The sequence below is a fragment of the Elephas maximus genome, chromosome 7 (assembly GCF_024166365.1).
Source record: "Elephas maximus indicus isolate mEleMax1 chromosome 7, mEleMax1 primary haplotype, whole genome shotgun sequence".
NCBI classification, from domain to species: domain Eukaryota; kingdom Metazoa; phylum Chordata; class Mammalia; order Proboscidea; family Elephantidae; genus Elephas; species Elephas maximus.
The window spans coordinates 106,325,026-106,349,848 of record NC_064825.1 but is presented as its reverse complement, the minus strand read 5'-3'; the positions used below and the strand labels follow the sequence as shown (position 1 = coordinate 106,349,848).

Here is a 24,823-nt window from a genome sequence, read left to right as displayed (position 1 = left end):
CACATTATGAAACTGAAAAGAATGTTGGGTGTCAGTCCATATTTCTGTGGTTTGAATCTAGAGGAAATGTCTTGCTTTTATTTAAAAGGGAATATTTTTCTTGTTCTAGAATTTTTTCAAAAATGCATTAATCAACCTTCAAAGGCAGTTTACACGTGCAGATCAGTTGTATCATCTATATGCCTATAGGATTATTTTCAAATTTACCGACATTAAACATTCATTGGTACGTTTATGTGACTATGATAATTTTTTGTTTAACTTGCTTTTGCTTAGAATAAAGATGATGTCTTGGGAACTCTACGACTTTACACATTCTCACACTGTTTAAAGTAAGTCTTCAGGAAACATTTGGAAGTTCATTTCCCATTCTGGAATCCCTCTGAAGGACATCTCAATGATTACTAGCCCCTTATGCTTTCACACGGTCACATCCATCTAGGCCTTGTGTATGCCTTCTGCACTGTTAGGTGCAGCACCAGAAACATTGATTCCATTATTACAGTTTTTCTTTGCTATTGTCCAATCACAGAAATTGATTGGACTCATTCTGAAATTCCTGAGAGTCTAGGTGGTAATATTTATTTAGTGTATACTTAAGACTCAGTAAAAACAAACATATAGCTTAGAGAATAATCTACAACTGGCTACTACGTGTGGTTGCTCCAAAAACAGCACCATGATAAATGATGAAGAAATTGAAGTTGTGAAGGATTTCATTCTCCTTGTGTCAGTAATCAGTGTACAAGGATGCAGCAGTAAAGAAATCAGTGTATTGAATTGGGCAAATCTACTGCAAAATGCCATTCTTAAGTCTTATTTATTTATTTATTTTGTTAATGACATAGTCTTATCTTACAGTTCAGGGGTCAGGAGTCCAAAGTGTGTCATTTTAGTTTTATTATTATTGTGCTGATAATATACCCACCAAACCATTCACCAACACAACTTTCACATTTATAATTCCATAACTTTGATTGCATGTTTCCAGTTGTACAACCATTATTGTTCTCTTTTCCCAAAATATTCCACCACCATTAATATAAACTCAATGCCTCCCATATGAAAAATCCCCCTTTTTCCATCTATCTCACCTCTGGTACCACTAAAATTCTTTTTTGCTATCGTTGAATTCCAGAGAGCTGGTTCTGATTTATAGCAAAACTGTGTACAATAGAACAAAGCAGGGCCTGGCAGTGTTTTGTTGTGTTGTACATAGGGTTGCAATGAGACTGAACTGACTCATTAATATGGAACAAAAACTACAGTGACTAACGATATTATTTTCATGTGCTTTCTGGAAATTTGAATATCCTCTTTGGTGAACTGTCTAATCAAGTCCTTTGCCCAATTTATTTATTTATTTTGGTGGGAGGGCAGTGCAGGGCTTGGTTTCTTTTGGTCGTTAAATTGCAGAAGTTCTGCATATATTTTGGAAATTACACCCTTATCTGATATACGGTTCTCTAAAATTTTCTCCAGATTTGTAGGTTATCTTTTTTAGTTTGTAGATAAAGACCTTTGATGTACAAAATTATTTAATTTTTATGAGGTCTGCATATCTACTTTGATTTTTCAGTTCCAGTTTTTTTTTTTTTGTCATATCTGATGATCTATTGTTAAACGCTATGACTTAGTTATCTAGTGCTGCTATAACAGAAATACCACAAGCAGATGCCTTTCACAAAGAGAAGTTTATTCTCTCAGTCTGTTGTTGTTAGGTACCACCGAGTTGACTCTGACTCATAGTGACTCTGTGTACAAAAGAATGAAACACTGCCCTGTCCTGAGTTATCATCACAATATTTGTAAGGTTTAAGCCCCTTGTTGCAGCCACTGTGTCAATCCATCTCATTGAGAGTCTTCCCCTTTTTGGCTGACCCTCTTCTTTACCAAGCATGATGGCCTTATCCAGGGATTGATACCCTCTGATAACATGTTCAAAGTAGGTAAGATGTAGTCTCGCCTTCCTTGCTTCTAAGGAGCATTCTGGTTGTACTTCTTCCAAGACAAATTTGTTCTTTCTTTGGCAATTCATGATATATTCAATATTCTTCGCCAATTTAACAATTTAAAAGCTTCAATTCTTCTTTGGTCTTCCTTATTCATGGTCCAGCTTCCTTTGATAACTTCAATCTTTTCTCCTTTCATCATGATATTGCTTATTTGCCCAGTTGTGAGGATTTTGTTCTCTTGTGAGATAAAAGGTGGTGCAAGCCACACACTAGGGAACCTCCCTTTACACTGCATCAGGGATGTGACCTGAGTAAGGGTGTTACAGCCCACCCTAATCCTCTTTAACATAATTTAATCTTGCCTCATTAACCATAGGCAAAGATAAGGATTTACAACATATAGGAAAATTACATCAATCACAAAATTGAGGATAACCACACAATACTGGGAATCATGGCCTAACCAAGTTGACACATATTTTTGGTAGACATAGCTCAATCTGTGACACTCCACTCTTTGGCTCCCTGAAATTTATTACCTTGTCACATCGAAAACACATTACCCCGTCATATCATAGCAAATGTCTTAAATTAACTCCAAGTCCAAAATTCAAAATTTCTTCCCCAGACGTAAAACATATAATATAATTTATTAACTTCCAAAGTGCAACGGTGGAACAGGTACAAGCTAGAGATTTCCATTACAAATGGAAGTAATTGGAGGGAAAGAAGGGATAAGGGACATCAAGTAAGTTAGCAGAACATATTACATTAGCACTCAAGGCTTTGAAAATAATTCTCTGTTCTCTGAAACTATTTAGGCAATGACTCTGCCCTCCAAACTCTAGGTATTGGCCATACTGTCTGGATTCTTAGCGGAGGAGTCCCGATCCACCTTCCAGGCCTACTGGGACGGGAACTCTGCACCCTAGGCTTTAGGCGCACTACTCTTCTAGCCCACCTGAGGGGTGATTCCACCCTTAGTAACACCAGAGGTCACGGTTCCACCCTTTGAGACACCAGAAGTTGTGGTCATACCTTTTGAGACTGGGGCAACTCTGCTTTTTGTGTTCCTTTTCTCTTCAGCTTCTGCTTCCTGGTTCCTTGGCCTCTCATCCCCTCAGGCCTCAACAACTGTCTCTGCCCTGCTGTGGCAAGTGTTCCAAAGCTCTGTAGCTCCAATGACAAATGAACGTATGCACCCCACTCCACCAGTAAACTCTGGCTGAGAGGTACTCAGCATTCTCGTTCAGTGGGTCAGCAAGCCTAGTTCCACCAATAAATTCCCAGGGTCAGCCCGCTCCTCAAGGAAGCTTCCTGCACTAAGACACTCAGTTCTTTAGCTCCATGGGTGGGCTTTAGCACCATCTTGCACTGGCCTTCTGCTTCTGCTGTTGCCAGTTCTCTGTCACTTCCAGTCTGTGCCATTACTTCTCACAGTCTGTGTGTCTCCATTATAAAAGCTCTCCTTCCTCCTGAGTTCTCTATACATTCACAATTTCAAAATCACTTCCACATTTTAGGTATCTGTTAGAGCATGACCTCACTCCCTGTAACAAATTCTAACTGAGTTCTCTGGTGCTGCTATAACAGAAATACCACAAGGGAATGGTTTTCACAACCAGAAGTTTATGCTCTCACAGTCTAGAAGGCTAAAATCCAAGTTCAGGGTGTCACATGTAGGGAAAGGCTTTCTCTCTTTCCTCTAAAAGAATATCTTTGCCATCAGTATTCCCCTGGTCTAGGAACTTCTCTGCACAGGAACCCTAGCTACAAAGGACGTGCTCTACTCCCAGAGCTGCTTTCATGGTGGTATGAGGTCCTCCACTCTCTGCTCACTTCCCTTTCATCTCTTGTAAGATGAAACGTGATGCAGAACACACCTCAAGGAAACTCCCTTTACCTTGTATCAAGGATGTGACCCGAGTAAGGGTGTTACACCCCATCCTAACCCTCTTTAACATAAACTAATCTTGGCTCTTTGACCACAGACAGAGATTAGGATTTGCAACCCATAGGAAAATGACATGAATCACAAAATGGAGGACAACCATACAATGCTGGGAATCATGGCCTAGCCAAGTTGACACATATTTTGGGGGGACACAATTCAATCCATGACACACTACATCCTACAGCCTCACTCTCACCTTTTCTCTTAATAATTTTAGTTTTCACAGATCTTTGATCTATTTTGAATTGATTTTTTTGTGTGGTATAAGGCCTGGATACTGTTTCATTCTTCTGCGTGTGGAAATTCAGTTTTCCCAGCACCATTTCTTGCAAAGACTCTTCCTTCCCCATTGAATAGTTGACCATAGGTGTGTGGATTTATCCCTGGACTTTCATTTGCATTCCTTTGGTTTATACCTCTATTAGTACCAGAGGGTTTTAATTACTGTAATTTTAGTATATTATGATATTAGGATGTGTTATTCCTCCTGCTTTAGTCTCATTCTTCAAGATTGCTTCAGCAATTCCAGGTCCTTTGCCCTTCCATGTAAATTTGAGGATTGTGTTTTTTTCCATTTATGCAAAGAAGGCTGTTGGAATTTCAGTGGTAATTGCAAGAAGCTCGTTTTAATAATATCGAGTTTTTCAATCCATTAGCACAGAACCGTCATATGTTATTTAGGTGTTCTTTAATTTCTTTCGGTAATGTTTTATAGCTTTCAGTGTATAAGCCTGTAACTTCCTTGGTTAAATTTATTTCTAGGTATTTTATTCTTTTAGATGTTGTAAATAGACTTGCTTTCTACATTTCCTTTGAGGAAAAATGGTTTCTCTGACATGGCTTTCTGGCCCAGCATTTACAATCCACTTGTTATGGATTGAATTGTTTCCTCCAAAAGTGTGTGTCAACTAAGCTAGGCCATGAATTCCAGTTTTGTGTGATTGTTCATCAATTTGTCATCTCATGTGATTTTCCTATGCGTTATAAATCCCAATTCTATGATGTTCATGAGGCAGGATTAGAGGCAATTATATAAATGATGCAGGACTCAATCTGCAAGATTAGATTGCATTTTCAGTCAATCTCTTTTGAGATATAAAAGAGAGAAATGAGCAGAGAGACAGGGAGACCTTCTACCACCAAGAAATTAGAGCCTGAAACAGAGCACATTCTTTGCACCCAGAGTCCCTGCACTGAGAAGCTCCTAGACCAGGGAAAGATTGATGACAAGATCCTTCTCCTGCACCTGACAGAGAAGGAAGGCCTATGCCTGGAACTGGCACCCTGAATTTGGACTTCTAGCCTCCTAGACTATGAGGGAATAAGTTTTCTTTCTGTTAAAGCTACCCACTTGTGGTGTGTCCCCACCAATGATGACTTCACCAGGGACTGGCTGTTCACAAAGTCTGAGCCTCGCTGTTCTCCACACATGCTTCCTCCTGAGACTTATGGTATCAGAGTGGAGGTGCACCAGTGGGCCTTTTCTTTATTCTTTGTGCTCAGGCTTCCCTGCCTGTGGTGCCTTCACTAGGGCCTGGATGTTCACAGAGTCCGGACTTCACTAACTTTGTACCTGTTTCTGCTGCCCCAAGATGGCCCGAAAAGATCCTATACAACTCAAACTGTTTGATATCTGCCAGATATCTGATATTCTAATATTCTATCACATAGAATATTAACAGTTTTCTGTATAAAACCCTGTCTCTCCTGTTATAACTTTCTATCCATGTGTTGACAGTAAAATTATGTCTATTTAATATCTCTTGTATTAAATTTTCAATAAGCTTACATGTATGCCTCATAGAACTATGAAACTAAGACCTTGTAGTTCAGATGGGAAGTTTTGTTATTTTTAGTAAACAATTACAAATTCTGACATATGTTATGCTTTCATATTCTTTGATAATATACATGTTTACAGAGTTTTGAAAGAGTTATGCAGGTTATATTCCCAGAAGGAGGGAACTGGCTTACAGGAAATTTAGTTTGTTAACCAATGCTATATAGCAATTTTTTTTTTTTACATAGCTAATTAGCATCAGAGCTAGGACTATATTCTGTATCATTAGATTTGTTTTCCAATCCTAAACCATAAAGTTTTGCAGCAAAGCATCAGTTTTCCAGAGACCACAGCAATTCATTTAATCATTTTTATCAAGTAGTTCATTGTTCCAGGACAGTTCTCTTGTTATTGCAGGGAGAAAAAAATCTTGTTATTTTTCAGTCCCAGAAGAGAGTTAGCATTCTCTCTCCTTGGTGCATCCCCTGTGGACTACAAGAAGAGCTCCAGAAATGGATATAAGAATCCAAACACAATCATTGCATACTTGAATTGAGTGAGCAGTTCAGTTCCATAGGTAAGAGGAAATATTTACAACACTACAAAATATTTTAGAAGTTTAACCATTAATTTTCAACTAGAGTATACACCTAGTTTTAAAGTAAATTTGAATTAGGTGATTCTGGTTAATTCAGATTTGTATTAAAAACTGAAGATTTCCTGAGAACACAGCAAAGAAAACAGAAGGGACTCCATACATATTTATGTCAATAGAGATGTAAATCAGAAATTTGTTTTAATTTTCTTTATGGATGATAATCAGAATAGGAATAGTAGAAATAAGGGACTATATTTAAAAAAAAAAAAAAAAGATTGTGAGGATGATGTAGGGCCAGGCAGTGTTCTGTTGTATGTGTAGTCACTATGAGTCCAAACTGACTTGATGGCACCTAAAAACAGCAACAAATACAAAAATCAGGGAAATTATTAAATGAAGAGGAAATGAGCTTTCAACCACCATTTGGCTATATGCTCCTTTGGGATCATATATATATAATTTTTTTTTCCTCATGGAGGGATATAAATTATTTTAAAACATTTTTCTGTAGAAGTAATTTTAATTACATACATATATGTATTTTAATTTCATGGTCTACTTAAGCTGGATTACTTTAAAAAATAATTCAAATATGTGAGGATGTTATTTTGCATTATTTCTCGGGGCTAATGATTCCAGAATAAGGACCTGGCACGGTGGGAATTGCAATATGGTCAAGTGGAAGTAGCTTAGACTGGGATCAGAAAAATCTGGGGTGAATCCTTGCTCGGCTAGTAACTACTGTGTGACCTTGGTCAAGTTTTGTGTCTAGCTGGGCCTTAGTTCTTTCTCTCGTCTATAAAAGATCACCAAATTATTTAGCTTTCCTGGTGCTATGAAGATTACGTTCAGTCATGCGCACAAAATTCCTAGCCCCTTGAGTCCACTTATTAATCTGTAGTAGCTGCTATCACGGCTTTCTTTCGCCTCAAGCCTAGTCTTTGTAGTACTGCTCTGATGGGCACCGCGTACTTTATGTTTTCTGATAATGACTCTATTAGAGTTAAGGAAGTGATATATTTTTAGTGTTCAAGATGGAACATGTTTTGTTAAACAAAAAAAAGAGAATTCAGAATCTATATTTTTGTGTTCCTAGCCACTATAGCCTCTTAAACTGAAATCAACTAGTCATAAACACAATCATTTGTCATCTAGTCCACTCTGACTCATGACTGTGCTCCACGAGGTTTTCAACAGTGGATTTTCAGAAGTAGATTACCAGGCTTTTCTTCTGAGGTGCCCCTGGGTAGGCTTCAACCTCCATACCTTCGGTTAGCAGCCAATTGCCTTAATCGTTTGCACCACGCATGCGTTCTGTCATAAACACAGTTCTACTTTCCTTAAAGATTAAAAAAAAAAAAAAAAAATTAGCTAACCATAATTCCTGTTTGAAGAAGCTTGGGTGAAGTGATTAAACCTCCTACTTTTTCCTCTATTAAGTCTCCAGCTCCCTGTTGTGAAGCAGGCAGTTGCTCTAACAGGTCTTGATGTGGAATAAAACATACTTACATTCATAAATCACATTCTTGCTCTATGGAGAAGATCAGACCATCAAGTGTGCCTGAAAATATTGTCATCAAGAGTATTTGGAGAATTTCAGCCAAACGCACTGTTATTTTACTGACAAGTCCAAAAGCAGAATGCCGTGACAGAGATGCATTTTTATAATCCTTGACAAGTTATTAAATATGGAGGCCTGGCAGCACAGTAGTTAAGTGCTCAGGCTGCTAACCCAAAGGTCAGCAGTTCAAATCCATCAGCTGCTCCTTGGAATCCCTATGAGGCACTTCCACTTTGTCCTATAGGGTGGCTGTGGGTCAGAATTGACTCTACGACAACAGGTTTGTTTCTGTTTTTTGTTTTTTTTTTTTACAGTCTAGAATATTATGATTCATTGGGCTTAATTTCAATAAAATGATATTTTAATCTGCATATTAGCTTTTAACAAACATGCATAACTAAAAGAAAAATATTTTAGCTTGTGGTTTGGGATTCATTCATTGCTCAATGCTTTGATAAAAAATGTTGATTTTAAAATCCCTGTTTATTTTGTTTTAGATAAATAAAATATGGAGGGCTTATTTTGACTTATTTATTTTTTAGATAAACAAAAAGTATATGCACTTTTCACGTATAATCAAAACTTGAATTTAAAAAATAATATTAACATGTCTCATAAATGAGCACTCTGCCGGGATACCATGTTCATGTAGTGAAACAATGTTTATCGAAATCATTTTGTCCATCTTATCTATTCTTTAGTACAAGAAAGAAGAAGGAAAACTTTAATTTTTCTAGCTCACACTGGCACTAGGTGCTGTTTCTGAGATTTTGATAAAAGTTCATCAAGTCCAGATACAATGCTCTTAACTTTCCACCATTGTTGTCTCAGAAACATCAATGAAATGATGGCTATAATCACAGTCTAGCTGACATTTCTTTTGTTTCTCTTAGTCAAGTTATATTTTGCAGTAGATTTTGAAATGAATTTCTTTCGTACCCTACCTATTGCCATTTTTTTTTCCAAAATTTGCTTGCATATTTTTAATTTAGTTTTACTGAGCTTCTTCCTATCTACCTGATTTCTATTTTATTCTTGACTGTCTCCAGTAAATATTTTTGTTTGTGTTCCATGAAGTCTTGAAAGAGAGAAAAGAGAAAAGGGTGGGAGGAAGAGAGAGAAAAAGAGAATGAGGGATTTTTGAAACAAAAATGTATTTTTTGTGATGCCCCCAAAATATATGGATATGTATTTATTATTTCATGACTTTATTATTTTTTAATATACCATTCAAGCAAAATTACAATACATGATAAGATATTTGAAGATGTGTTCTGATGAATTGTAGATAAATTTGTGGATTTACACAAAAATAGCTACCTTTTAAGACAAGTTGAAAGATACGTCTAATTTCCTCTATTTTCTAGTCATCTGAGAACATTTTAAAATTAAATCATTTTTAATAAGTTTTTATCCTTTAAATTTAATGCAATCTTGTGAGATACATGCTGTTGCTCTCATTTTATCTTAGTTGACATTAAGGAAAGGCATTCATGTATGTTGTAGCTAATTTAAAATGATTAGTGTGTATTTACAAGTCCAATGATTTTAGATTTAAAATTTCCTCTACTCATTCCTCTTTCTACATTTTAAAATCTGGTAATTTGAGAACTGCATAAATTGGCAGGTTTGCTTGTTTGGTTGTTTTTAACATGACAAGTTTAGCCAACAAATGAATGAAACCATTTTTCTTTTTTTTATATAGGAAATTGCTTGCACATGGGCTCATCTACTTTGTCACCGCCTATCCCATCATAACCTAGGATATTATTATGCCCTTCTAGGAAACAGACATGAAGATGTTATCGGGTGCACTCTGTTTCCCAGTATATTGCATTTACAATGTCATCTAGTCAATTCCAACTCAAGGCAATTCCAAATTTATCAGAGTACAACTATGCTCCTTAAGGTTTCCAAAGGCTGATATTTGGCAGTAGATCTCATTCCTTTCTTCTGAGGTGCCTCTGTGTGGAAATGAGCCATCAAACTTTCAATTAGAAGCAAATATGTGAACCATTTGCACCACCCAGTGATTACAGTTGCAGTTGGGAACTATAAATATGAACTGAAATGTCAGTGTTGTTACCAACGCTGGATTCATATAGGTTTCAGATGAAGAACCTCACTGAAGTCACCATGTTTACATTGCTGGGCTTCACAGATAATTTTGAACTGCAAGTCTTTCTCTTTCTACTATTTCTTGCAATCTATGTTTTTACTCTGGTGGGAAATTTGGGACTGGTTTTATTAGTCATGGCAGATGCCCGACTCCACACTCCCATGTACTATTTTCTGAGTGTGTTATCTTTCTTAGATGCCTGCTATTCTTCAGTTGTCACCCCAAAAATATTGGTCAATTTTCTGGCAGAGAATAAAACTGTTTCATTCCTTGGATGTACAATACAGATGCTACTCATTGTCACTTTTGGAACCACAGAATGTTTTCTCTTAGCAGCAATGGCATACGACTGGTATGCAGCAATTTACAACCCACTTCTCTATTCGGTTAACATGTCATCCAGAGTCTATGTGTCACTTATCTCTGCTTCATATGTTGGTGGTATTTCACATGCTACTTTACACACAGTGGCAACTTTTAGCCTCTCCTTCTGTGCATCCAATGAAATTAGACATGTCTTTTGTGATATCCCTCCACTTCTTGCTATCTCTTGCTCTGACACTCACATCAACCAACTTCTACTCTTCTACTTTGTGGGATCTATTGAGATATTCACTGTCCTCATTGTCTTGATATCTTATGGATTCATTTTTATGGCCATTCTGAAGGTGCATTCTGCTGAAGGAAGGCGAAAAGTGTTTTCCACCTGTGGCTCTCACCTAACTGGAGTATCAATTTACCATGGAACAATCCTCTTCATGTACTTGAGACCAAGTTCCAGCTATGTTTTGGACCGTGACATCATAGTGTCTGTATTCTACACCATTGTGATTCCCGTGCTGAATCCCCTCATCTACAGTTTGAGGAACAAAGATGTAAAAGAAGCAATGAAGAAATGTTTCAGAGAAATTTGTTCATAACTAAAGCATATTTGTAGCATTGTAAAACTGAAAAGAATGTCGAGTATCAATTCATACTGCTAAAGTTTGAATCTAGAGAAGAAAGTGTCTTGCTTTTATTTTTCAGTGTGTGTATATCCTAGAATATTTCCAAACAAAGCATTAACAAACCTTCCAAGGCAGAACTTTATGAGCACAGAGAAATCGTCCCATTTACATGGCTGTAGGACAATTTTCAAATGTTCCCATATTAAACATTCAGTGATGGATTATATCCCTGATTACTGTTTGTTTAACTTGACCTTCACTTGCCGGAAAGGTGATGCCCTGAGAACTCCATGACTTCACTTTTCCTCACATCATTTATAGTAAGTCTTCAGCAAACAGTTGGAAGTTAATTTCCCTTTCTGGAATCCCTGTGAAGGGCCTCCCGAAGATTACCAGCCCCTTATGCCCTTACATACTGAGAACCACCTAGGCCTTTGGATATGCTTTCTGCACTGTTTGGCTCAAAATCATATGTCAATTCCATTATTACATTTTTGCCATTGTTTAATCACAAAAATTGATTAGGCTCATTCTGAAACTACTGAGAGATTACACAGTAATATTTGTTGAGAGTACACTGAAGGCTCAGTAAAAATAAATGTACAGCTTAGAAAATAATCTACAAGTGGCCACTATATGTGATTGTTTCAAGCTCTGAAAAATGATTACGCCATTGGACAATCCTTTAATGGTTCTAGTTTATTTCCTCATCCTGCCTTTGTTCTCTAATCACAAGGACAACCCTGCTCTGGTCATCATGAATGACATTTTTCAACAATGATCAGGATCCAGAGAATGGAAAAAGCCCTACATCACCTCAGCTATTTCCTGTTTATGTCGTCTGCTCTTGAACTATTTGTTTTTATTTCAATATTTGTTTATTTTTTGAGTAATTAAGAGCAAAAAGTGTGTTTCATTCAATGAAACCCACTTTCTTCCTACCAGCAGAGGTTGTCTTGTGGCCCTACCACAATAAAATTATCATAACATAGCAATCAAAACAATGTTCCTGTAAAAACCAATTGTCATGGATTGAACTGTGTCCCCCCAAAAATATGTATCAACTTGGTGATGCAGTGATTACCAGTATTGTGTGGTTGCCCTCCATTTTGTGATTGTAATTTTAGGTCAAGGAGGATTAGGGCAGAACAGAAACATTCTTATTAAGGTCACATCTCTGATCCAATGTAAAGGGAATTTCCCTGGGGTGTGACCTGCACTACCTTTTACATTATAAGAGATAAAAGGAAAGGGAAGCAAGCAGAGAGGAGGGACACCTCGTACCACTAGGAGCAGAAAGCATCCTTTAGATCTAGGGATCCTGTGTGAAGAAGCTCCTAGTCCAGGGGAAGGTTGATGAGAAGGATCTTCCTCCAGAGCCAACAGAGACAGAAAACCTTCCCCTGGAGCTGATGGCCTGAACTTGGACTTCTAGCTACTAGAGTGTGAGGAAATAAATTTCTCTTTGTTAAAGCCATCCACTTGTGGTATTTCTGTTACAGCAACACTAGATGACTGAGACACCAATGCTAAAGTGTGAGTTTGAAAAACACTCCAGTAAATTTAAGAGACTCAATTTCTAATGTCTTCTGGTCAATAATGCAAACAGAACTAATACTTTTCTATTGGAAGAAGGAAATACTGGACAACAGAGTGTGGTTTACATATATACTCGAAATTCCTTTAAAAGTTCTAATTTTCAGAGATGCAACATAGACATTTTACCTTCTAAAAATTATACAGTTTGAAGCCCCAGTAACTTAATATTATTTCTTATTATGATCTATTGAGATGGTCTTTCTAGAAGAAGGGAATATTTTGCTTCAAATGTACTCATAAAAATGCATGTTTTACAAAACTCAGTATTTTTGCCGCATTTCTAGAACATTTTTAAATGTTCTATTATTCAAACCGGGCTTTCAAAATCATGAAGGCAAAGATTCAGTCAACATTGTCTCTTGGTTTATCAGTCTTTCAAATAAAAATAATAATAATAATCTTTTGGGAAAGGAAGAGATGAACTGAAGAAATAAGTTTGCACCCAATTATGCCTAAAAATATTTGGTTAATAATCCAGCCATCAAAGTAGACAAGAGTTCATGTCAAATTAACCTATATGAAAATTCCAATATATTTCCTTTCTTTCTTCTAATAAAGTAAAAACCAAATTGTGAGGATAAGACAGTCTCCAATGAGTTATTTGTTCAAGTCAACATGGAAAAATGGTATATTTAAGTATCAATAACTTTTACACTTTATAAATCTCCTCAAATATCTTTCCTTTAAGAAAGATTTGACCTTCCCTGTCCTCTTTCAGCATTTTTTTTAAATATAACACATTGTTCAATATTATAACAAATATTAAATAAAATAGATATAAGTATTTGTTGTTTTCAATATTTGGCTAATAAGGGAGCTCTGGTGGTATAGAGGTTAAAGCTTTTGGGTGTTCACCAAAAGGTCTGTGGTTTGAACCTACCAGGCACTCCGCAGGAGTAAAATGTGGCAGTCTGCTTCCACAAGGACGGTAGCCATGGAAACCTTATGAGGAAACTATACTCTGTCCTACAGGGTCACAATGAGTAGGAATCAGCTAGACAGCAGTGGGTCTGGTTTCATGTAGATCTATCACTATGCTGACACTGTAAATTGCATAAAGGCAGTCATTGTGTCTCTCCTCATAGTTGTGTCTCTGCTCCCCAGGACATAACATTGTACTTGGAACAGTAAGTTTACCTGGAGATATTTATTGAATGAATGGTGAGTCAATGAATGAGTGATAGTTAACAGCAATAGTTAGAACTCATATGCAGCTGATTAGGCACTGCACAATTATGTAAGTGCTTTCCGTATATTAAGTCTCGCCATCATCATAGCAACTCTAAGAAGTGGTTCTACTATTATCTCAGATGAGGAAACAGAGGCACATAAATTTGCTCAAGACCACATAGCTCCTAAGAGTGATAGCCATATTCTAAGTTAAGCTTCCTGGCTACAGGGGCTTCACTTTTAGACAGTTTGGTACGTAGACTAAAAGAACATACTGATCTTTTTCCTTTATCAACTGCATTATTGGGCCTTCAGACAACATCTGATGAGGTATTGAAGGCCTTTATAAAGTCAATGACAGAAAATAGAGAAAAAAAAGTATGTAAGGAGTGTTGGAGATGTGGTTTCCACAGGATTTAACTAGTGATTGGTTTGGTTGAAACATGTGGAAGCTGCAGGTCATGAGCCTGAGTGATCATTAAACCCATACTGAAAGAAAGCCATGTGGTACAGTGGTTAAGTACTTGGCTATTAAATGAAAGGTCATTGATTAGAAGCCAACAACTTTTCTTCAGGAGAAAGATGTGACAGTCTGCTTCTTTAAAGATTTATAGCCTTGGAACCCTACGTGGCGGTTCTAACCTGTCCTACAGGGTAGCTACCTGTTGGAATAGTTTCTGTGGCACTGAGGTTTTTTTTTTTTTTTTTGCAAAATACTATACTACAGAGGGTTAGTGAGAAAGAAAAAAACCAAAAACCCTCAATGAGATGGATTGACACAGTGGCTGCAACAGTGGCCTCAAGCATAACAAGGATTGTGAGGGTGACATAGGACCAGGCAGTGTTTCATTTTGTTTTACATAGTGTTGCTATGAGTAGAACCCAACTTGATGGCACCAACAACAACAACAATACTGATTCTGAAGTTTCTTAACATTTTCACGGTAGAGAACTAAAGTCACAGATAGATATCACTCTGGCTACACCAGTGAAGTAGGCCAGACAAGGAAACATTATAAGGGATAAAGGGAGCCGTAACATCATGATAGAGAGCTCAATTTGTCAAGAAGACTTAACAATTTGAAAAGTATACACAGTGAAAATAAAATTTCAAAATGTATGAAACAAACTTTATCAGAATTGAAAGGAGCAATAAACAAATAAAAAATGCCCACCCAGCCCAAAATACACAATTATAATTGGAGGTTTGCACTTTCATTTTTTTTTTCTCTCAGTAACTGCTAAAACAAATAGACAGGAATTCAGTAGTGTTATTTATTTCATGTGTTTTATGATTTGTCCCTGAATGGTACAAATAGCTAATGCTAACAACAGCATACTTCTAAATAAACCATCAGTCAAGAAGGATATCACAAGGGAAATTACAATATATTCTGAATTGACTGAAATGATCATAGAACAATTCTAAATCTGTGGGAGGTTACATCTCTCTTTTATATATCAAAAGAAATTGATTCAAGATGCAACCTAACCTTGTAGATTGAGTCCTGTTTCATTAACACAACTGCCTCTAAACATGCCTCGTTAACAATTTAGAGGTAGGATTTATGACACACAGGAAAATCATACCAGATGACAAAATGGCGGGGGATCACACAGTACTAGGAATCAGCCAAGTTGACACACATATTTGGGGAACACAATTCAAACCATAACATTCCACTTTTTGGTCTCCAAAAATTCATATCCTTGCCACAGTAAAAGATATTCACCCCATCATATCACAACAAAAGTCTTAAATCAACTCCAAGTCCAAAATTCAAAAATTCTTCTACATCTGTGAAGTCTATAATAACAAATTATCTGCTTCCAAGTACAATGGTGGAATAGACACAAACTAGACATTTCCATTACAAATGGGAGCAGTTGAAGGGAAAGAAGGGATAATAGGCACCAAACAACTCAGCAGAACACATTACATTAGGCCTCAAGTCTTCAAAGTGATCCTCTGCTCCCTGAGACCATTTGGGCAATGGCCCTGTACTCCAGACCAGGTACTGGCCACACTTTTTGGATTCTGGGTGGAGGCCCCTTGGCCCTGGGCTTCCACTCTGCCTTCCAGGACCACCAGAATGGCAACTCTACTTGCTTCTTGTGTTTCTTGTCTCTTCAGCTTCTGTTTTCGTGGTTCATTGGCCTTTCGGCCCCTTGGGCCTGGCCAGCCAAATCTGCCCTGCTGGGGCAAGCCTTCCAAAATTTTTCAGCTCCACAAGAAGTGCCTGGAGGCACCCCAATTCACTGTAAACATCCACCAGAAGACACTCAGCTTTCTTGCTTCGTGGGTTGGCTCCAGTGCTGTCTCATGCTGGTCTCCTGGTTCTGCTGCTGCCATTTCTCTGCTGCTGTTCTCTGTGCTGCCTCTTGCCATCTGTGCCACCTCCAGTGTCACAGCTCTGCTCACCTTCTTCTGACTCCTCATCAGAATTGGCTTTGATGTCCATGATTCCACCAACAGTCTTTTCAAAGCAATCTCCGCTTTTATTATTAAGCACTTTAAAGCTCTTTTAACTCCTACCCATTCACAGTTTCAAAACCAGTTCCCCATTTTAGGTATCTGTTAGAGATGCTCTGCACTCTCCTGGTACCAAATTTGATACACATGTTTATTTTTATCAATAGTCAATGTCCATGGATACAGCAGTCAAGAAATCAAACAGTGTATTGCATTGGGCAAGTCTGCTGCAAAAGGCCTTTTTTAAAATAAATAAATAAATAAATAATATTATCTTACAGTTCTGGAATTCAGAAGTCCAAAGTGGAGTGGGTCTTTATTATTATTATTATTTTTGTGCAGAAAATATACCCACCAAAACATTTGCCCACACTACTTCCACATTTACAATTCAATGACATTGATTACATTTTTCATATTGTGCAATCATTATTGCTTTTTCCAAAATACTTCACCACCATTAACATAAACTCAGTGCTCCCCCATACAAATACTTCCCCTTTCTCCCTCCTTCTTACTTTTGGCACCATTAATAATCCTTGGTGTCCGTATATTTCTCATTTTATATAAGTGACATCTTCCATCTTCCAATATTTGTCCTTTTTTTACTGACTTATTTCACTCAGCATAATGTTTTTAAGGCTCATCCATGTTGTGACATACATCAGAACTTCATTTCTTTTTACAGCTCGATAATATTCTATTGTATGTTTATACCCCGTTTGTTTATCCATTTATCTGTTGATAGGCATATTGGTGGTTTCCACCATTTGGCTGTTGTGAAAAGTGCTGCAATGAACATTGGTGTAAAATTTTCTGTTTCTGTTCCTGCCTTCACTTCTTCTGAGTACATTACCTAAGACTGGGATTACTGAATCATGTGGTAATTCACTGTTCAACTTTTTGAGGAACTATGAATCAATCTGTTCTCCACAATAGCGCCACCATTTTACATTCCCAACAGCAGTGGATTTCGGTTTCAATTTCTCCACAACCTCACCAATGCTAGTTTTACATTTTTTTAATCATTGCCATTCTAATGGGGGTGAGGTGTTATTTCATTATGGTTTTGATTTGCATATCCCTAATGGCTAATTAGAAACCCTGGTGGCACAGTGGTTAAGTGCTACGGCTGCTAACCAAGATGTCGGCAGTTGGAATCTGCCAGGTGCTCTTTGGAAACTCTATGGGGCCATTTTACTCTGTCCTATAGGGTCGCTATGAGTAGGAATCGACTCGAAGGCACTGGTTTTTTTTTTTTTTGGTAATGGCTAATTATATTATTTTCATGTGCTTGTTGGCCATTTGAATATGCTCTTCTGTGAGTTGACTGATCAAGTCCTTTGTACAGTTTTTGGGGGGAAGGATTCATATTGGGACAAATTTTACAAATGGTGAAAGAATTAATCAATTCCCATTTTTTGTGGCATAAGGCTATTCAGTTTTTTTCACCACCATTGTTTAAAAAGTGTGTCCTTTCTCCATAGGTTTTCCTTGGCATTTTTATAAAAAATCAGTTGACCATGTATGCGTGAATATCTTTCTGAACATTCTATTCTGTTTCATTGACGTATGTGTCTATTTTTTAGCCTATATACCACATTTTTTTTTATTATTTTAACATAAGATAAACCCAAAAATTAGATTATGGGAATCTTCAAACACTGTTCTCCTTTTTCAAAATAATTTTTACTGTTTTAGTTCTTTTGCTTTTTTATATAAAATGTGGAGTCAGTTTGTTAAGGGCTACAAAAAAATGTTGCATTTTAATTGAAATTACATTATATCTATAGATCAATTTGGGATTGCATTTAATGAACACATTGATTAATCCCAACTGGGTTGCCCACCAGTATCAATGTATCATCCTTCCTTCCTTCCTTCTTTCAATTCAGATTCCATGACCAATAATTACTGTCTACTTAGAATCTCTTCCTATGGGGCCTAGACACCTATGTACTTTTTACAATGTTTCCAAGAGTTCTTTAAGTACATATTCTTAAGGACTTTCTAAAACTCCTCATGTACTCTTCTATAAATTTGTATACAGGATTCCCAAGACAGAAAAAACCCTCTACAACACAAAAAGTTTGACCTTTAACTCCACCTTACTTTTAATATTCTAATGTTCTGTCCCATAGAATAATATAGCTGTCTGCATATTGCTCCATCTCTCCTACCACAAACTCTCAATGAGCTTATATCTATCCCTCACACCTCTTTGATACCTAGCACGTTATAATTAAGATGTGAAGTATATAAATTGGATTTTAGGGAATTTGATTTTATAATCCAATGGCCCATACCTAATTAGCATCAGAGCAAGAACTATGCCCTGTATCATCAGATTTCCAATCCTTTGCCATAAGCTTTTCAACTGAAGAATCATTTTTTTAAAGACCAACGTGATTCATTTAATTATTTTTATCATGTAATTTATTGTGCCATGACCATTCACTTGTTCACTGCCTGGGGGAAAAAAAAAAAAAAACTAATTTCTTTTCTGTTCCAGAAGAGAGTCAGTGTGTTTTCTCCTTGGGGAATCCCCTATGGCCTATAAGAAGGCCTCCAGAAGCTGGTATAAAAATCCATACTTATAATAGGCATAAAAAAAAAAGTGCATAGCAAACTTTAAGTAAGCAGTTCCACAGGTAAGAGGAAAAGCTTTTTATCACTTACAAACATTTTAGAAGCTAGAAACTTGAATCTCACACTAGAGTATATGACTTAATATTTAAAGCTGAAATAGGTGATTCTAGTTAATTCAGTCTTGTATTGGAAATTGAATCACACCTTTTCCTGAGAAAATAGCAAAGAAAACAGATAGGACTCTACATATTTTGCTTGATAGAGGTACAAATCAGATATTTGCTTTAATTTTCTTAGTAGATGATAATCCGAATAGAAGCACTATAATTAAGAAGCTATATTTAAAAATCAAGGAAATCATTAAATGGAGAGAAAATGACACTTCAATCAGCATTTAGGTATATGCTACTTCAGGATTTGCTTTCTCTTGAAAAAATACAAATTAATTTTAAATTTAATTTACTTTAGAAGCCATTTTAGATTTTTTTTTTTTTAATTAATGGTCCCTTGAAGCTGGTTGAATTTAAAAAAGAATTAAAATATGTGAGGATATTATTTTGCAATTTTCTAGGGAATATTGATTCCAGAATTATGACATGATATAGTGGAATTGCAATATGCTCAAACGGAAATACTTTAGACTATGGAGGTGAGCCCCAATTCTCTTATCTCTAAAACGACACTAAATTAGATAGTTTTAAGGTTGCTCTGTAGATGGCATCTGATAATGTGCACAAAATTCCTAAACTCTAGGATCTGCTTAGAGCCCTGGTGACACAGTGATAAAGAGTTTGGCCGCTAACAAAAATGTCAGCAGTTCAAATCCACCAGCAACTCCTGGGAAACCCTATGGTGCAATTCTACTCTGTCCTATAGGTTCGGTGTGAGTTGGAATGGACTTGACAGCAACAGGTTTGTTTGTTTGTTTTTAAGGTTTAGATCCACTTAATACATGGTAGCTGGTGTCATAAAAAAAAAAAAAACCTAGCTCTCTTCTCAAACTTAGTATTTGTGGTATTGTTCTCATGAATGTCTGATACTTCATATTTTCTGACTGTATCAGAGCTGAAGGACTAATTTTGTTTTACTCTTCTAGATGGTCCATGTTTTCTTAGAAATTTCAGGGTATTTGTTCTTGTCTTTCTAGTCTCTTTCTCCTGTTAATGTGAAATCAGCTAGTTGTAAACATAACCAGTTCTGATTTCCTTAAAGATTGCTTAACAGAAATGTCTGTTTGAAGAACCTTGGAAGAAGTAGTTAAACCCCATACTTTTTCTTTTGTCAAGTCTCTGGTTCCCTATAGGGAAGTAGATAATTGCTCTAATAGCAGTTGATATGATATAAAATACGCCTATCATTCATGAATCAAATTCTTGCTCTACAGATAGGATCAGAGCCATCAAGGGTACCTGAAAACTATATCAGGAAGAATATCAGGAGAATCTAAGCAAAACACACTATTATTTCAGTGATAAGCTTTTTTAAGCTCACAGGCATAATGCAGTAATAGTGGTGAGTTTTTATGATCCTTTACAGCATAGACTCTTAGGGTTCATTTGGTATAATTCCAATAGAATGGTAGTTTAATACGTGTTTAGTGTTATAAAGCAGCCCTGGTGGTGCAGTGATTAAGTGCTCATCCGCTAACCAAAAGCTTGGCAGTTCAACCCACCAGCTGCTCCATGGGAGAAAGATGCGGTAGTCTGCTTCCATAAAGATTACAGCCTGGGAAAACATAGGGGCAGTTCTACTCTGTTCTATAGGGTCACAATGAGCTGGAATCAACTCAATGACAAGTTTTGTGTGTGTGTGTATGTGTGTTTGTGTGTGTCATATAATAAACAAGTATAACTAAAAGAAAAACATTTTAGCTTCTGGTTTGGGGCTCAGTCATTACTCAGTGTTTTGATAAAAAAAGATTTTGTAACTTCCTATTATTTTGTTTTAGACAAATAAAATTTAGAAATTACATTTGAATTGTGTGCATTTTTCACATATGATCAAAAATTTAATTTAATAAAATATTTTGATACCTCACATAAATAAGCACTCCACGTGAATACCATGTTCATGTAGTTGAACAGGATGTGCCTGAAACATTTTATCAGTCTTACCTATTGCTTGGCATAGAGGATGACATTACTTCTCCACGCTCACACTGTCACTAGGTGCTATTTCTGAGACTTTAATAGATGTTTTTCAAGTCCAAATACAATGTTCTTAACCTTCCATTACTGCTGTTTTATCTCAAACTCGTATGTGAAGAGACTGTTAGAATTGCAACCTAGCCGACATTTCTCCTGCATATGTTAGTCAAGTCATGTTTTCTAATAGATTTTGTAATGGATTCCATTAATAGACTAATCATTTGTCCATTATTCAAACTTTCATTGCATATTGTTATTTCCTTTCACTGTGATTCTTCCTGTCTACCTCATTCCCCTTTTGTCTCTGGCTCTCTTCAGTAAAAATTTTGTTTGTCTTCCTTGGATTCTGGAAACGAAAAGGGAGAAGAGAGCAAGGGAAAAGAGAAATAGACAAAAAGAGAGAGAAAGAGGATGGAGAATTTTTTGAACAGAAATTAAATTTTTATGAATTCCAAAGAATACATTAATACAAATTTTATTAATTGTTTGAGGCCTTTATTGTCTTATTAACATAACTATTAAAATACAATTAGAAGGTATTATAATATGATATTATTGTGTGTATTCCCAAGAGTTATGTACAAATTACCTGGATTTACACAGAACTAACAACTTAATTTAATTATGTTTTTTATACTAGAGTTCTCTAAAGATCAAATGAGTATTTTTTGCTCTGTAACCCCACATTTATGAAGCCATTTTTTCTAGGTATTAGAAAAATCTCCCACGTGGATCTGTAGGGAGCATTTTAGAAAAACAAAGACATGTACCTTCCCCTCCTTCCAATGGTAATAAAGCTGATTAGCTTGCTCTCTTCTTTTAAAACTACATCTGAATAAGACAAAACTGTGGCAAGTGGCATGCGATGAATATAAATCAATTGTAAAACACCGAGTGAAGTTCCACTGTACATATGACAGATTTTTCACTTCCTATTGTTGTTTTAAGCTCCCATTAATGGCAGCTCCATTTACTAAAGTACAAAATGTTGCCTGATTTTGCACTGTCTTCATGATTATTGGTATGGTCCAGTTCACTGTTTTGGCCACCATGTATTTTGAGTGTCTCCCAACCTAGGGGAGTCCTGGTGGTGCAACGGTTATGCTCTGGGCTGCCAACCAAAAGGTCAGTAGTTTTAACTAACTAGCTTCGCTGCCAGAGAAAGGTGGGTCAGTCAGCTTCCATAAAGGTTACAGCCTTGGAAAACCTATGGGACAGTTCTACTCTGTTATGAGTCAGAATTCACTAGAAGGCAACAGGTTTGGTTTGTTCCAAGCTTGATGTCTTATCTTTAGCCCTATATTGGACAATATTCTGTTAGGATCCCTAGTATTTTCATTGGCTAATTTTTGGAAATAGATCTCTAGGCCTTTCTTCCCAGTCTGTCTTAGTCTGGAAGCTCGTCTCAAAAACCTATCGACCAGGGATGACCCTGCTGGTATTTGAAATACTGATGGCGTAGCTTCCAGCATCATAGCAACAAGCAGGCCACAATAGTATGACAAACTGACAGATGAATGGTGGTTTCACTCCCTTAATCACTGGAAAATACAGATGCCAAACACTTAATGAATCAAACGCATCAGTCTATGACACAATGAAAAAAAAAAAAAGGAAGCCTTGAAATCTCGCTCCTAAATAAGTTAAATCCACTCTTCAATTGTGTTTTAATCAGTGAGGCTTTCAGTTGAGATTCTGGTGCTTCTTTGATTTTTTTTTTCTTCTTTTTTTTATTTTTCCATGCATTTTTCTTTATTCGTACTCCTATAATGAGAAGCAGTCTGATGGCATAGACCAAAAAACAAAAACAAAAACAAGCCCATTGCTGTCGAGTAGATTCCGACTCCTAGCGGCCCTACAGGACAGAATAGAAGTGCCCATAGAGTTTCCAAGGTTAGCTGCCATAGCACTTAAGCACAGGCCACCAGAGTTTACTGATGTTAGAGAGGAAATAAATACATAAATAAAAAACAAATACCACTTTGTGGCAAAAATAGTGGTTTTATTCTTTTTGCAATAGCTTTATTAGTAATTACTGGGCAATATGTGATTTGTAATTATTGGGCAATATTTATTTCATGGAAACCTGGGTGGGGTAGTGGTTAAATGCAATGGCTGCTAACCCAAAGGCCAGCAGCTAGAATCTACCAGGCACTCCTTGGAAACTCTATGGGACAGTCCTACTCTGTCCTATAGGGTCTCAATGAGTCAGAATTGACTCGATGGCAACAGGTTTTTTTTGTTTTTTAATTTAATTTCATAGTTATTCCAAGATTGCATAAGCAACTAGAATATATTAAAGAAACAGTTATGGTTTCTTTGGGCAGGCATAGTCTCTCAAATTCACACAAGGACTTGCAGGGCTAACGAGCATACAAATAGAGAGAAAAAACAAACAAATGCTTTGCAGTTGCATTCATTTGGACACATAGTGACCCTGTAGTGACCTTATACGACAGAATAGAAAAGCCCTGTAGGCTGTAATGTTTACAGAAGCAGCCTGTCCCATCTTTCTCCTGCTGAGTGGCTGGTAGATTCAAATGGCTGACCTTTAGGTTAGCAACAAGCACTTAACCACTTCTCTATCAGGGTTCCTTACGAATAGAAAAACATCTTAAAATTGTCATTAAGTTAAAACTTAAAAGACAATAATAACGATATGATAACCTGCAAAGCTAAAAATGGACAAATTAATAATAAGTGTTTGAAAAAAAATTAAAACATAACATCCTGTTTTTGTTTGCATACAAGGTGCATTATCTCCAGAATACCACCTGCTGTCCTGCTCACCATTGTTCCAGAAATGTCAATGGAATGGAGTAATTAAGAGAAAAGAGCACATGAAATAGCTGGGCCATTGAAGGCTACCTTCTAAGACAACATGAAATGTAAGTCTAAATTATCCTCTTCTCTAGTCATCTGAGAATATTTTAAAATTAAATCGTTTCTGCATAGTTTTCCTCATTTAAATTCAATCCAGTCTTCTAAGTGGTAGGTGACGTTGTTCTCACTTTACAATAGAGGACATTAAGGAAAGGTGCTGATGCACACCGCAGCAAATTCAGGACTAGTGTATTAGTGTGTACTATCAATTATATTGCTTTTGGATTTTTTTTTAATTGTACTTTTTTAGGTGAAAGTTTACCCCTCAAGTTAGTTTCTCATACAAAAATTTATACACACATTGTTATGTGAACCTAGTTGCTATTCCTGTAATGTGACAGCACACTTCCCCCTTCCACCCCGAATTTCCTGTGTCCATTCAACCAGCTCCTAGCCCTTTCTGCCTTCTCATCTTACCTCTGGACAGCAACTGCCCATTTCGTCTCGTGTATCTATGATTTTGGATTTTCAAATGGTCTTTGGGAATCACAAAATATTGTATTTTTAAGAACCACTTACATTGGCAAGTTTTTTTTTTTTCTCTTTTTCTGTTTGTTTCTTTTAACATGAAAAGTTTAGTTAACAAAGGAATGATCATTTCTTTCTCTTTTTTTATACAGGAAATTGCATCAACATGATTCCAACTATTTTGTCACTGCCTATCAACTTTCTAGAGGGCAGTCATGGTTCAGTGGTAGAATTTTCACCTTCCGTGAGGGAATGCCAGGTTTGATTCTTATTTGTCAATGCAGGCTTGCGTTCTGCTATGATAACAAATAGGTTTCAGGGAAGCTTCCAAATTAAGATAGACTAGGAAGTAAGGCCAGGTGATCTACTTCTGAGAATCAGTCAATGGAAACCTTATAGATCACAGTGCTCTGATCCCCTTGTGAGTGGGCTTGCCATGAGTTGTAGGTCAACTAAAAGCAGTTAACAACACATCCCTTGGCTGCTTAGGATGTTATTACCACCTTTTGAAAAACAAAAATGAAGATGTAATTGGGTGCAATCTATTTTTCACATAATATCAGGATATTGCATTTAGGAA

The 24,823-nt window shown here is 36.6% G+C and overlaps 1 protein-coding gene across 1 annotated transcript; it reads left to right on the top strand.

Moving 5' to 3' along the window:
- The first annotated feature begins 9,918 nt into the window (after nt 1-9,918).
- LOC126079859 (olfactory receptor 5T3-like) lies at nt 9,919-10,887 on the top strand. Its single transcript, XM_049891224.1, has one exon. The coding sequence runs from the start codon at nt 9,919-9,921 to the stop codon at nt 10,885-10,887; it is 969 nt and encodes a 322-aa protein (XP_049747181.1).
- The last annotated feature ends 13,936 nt before the right edge of the window (nt 10,888-24,823 follow it).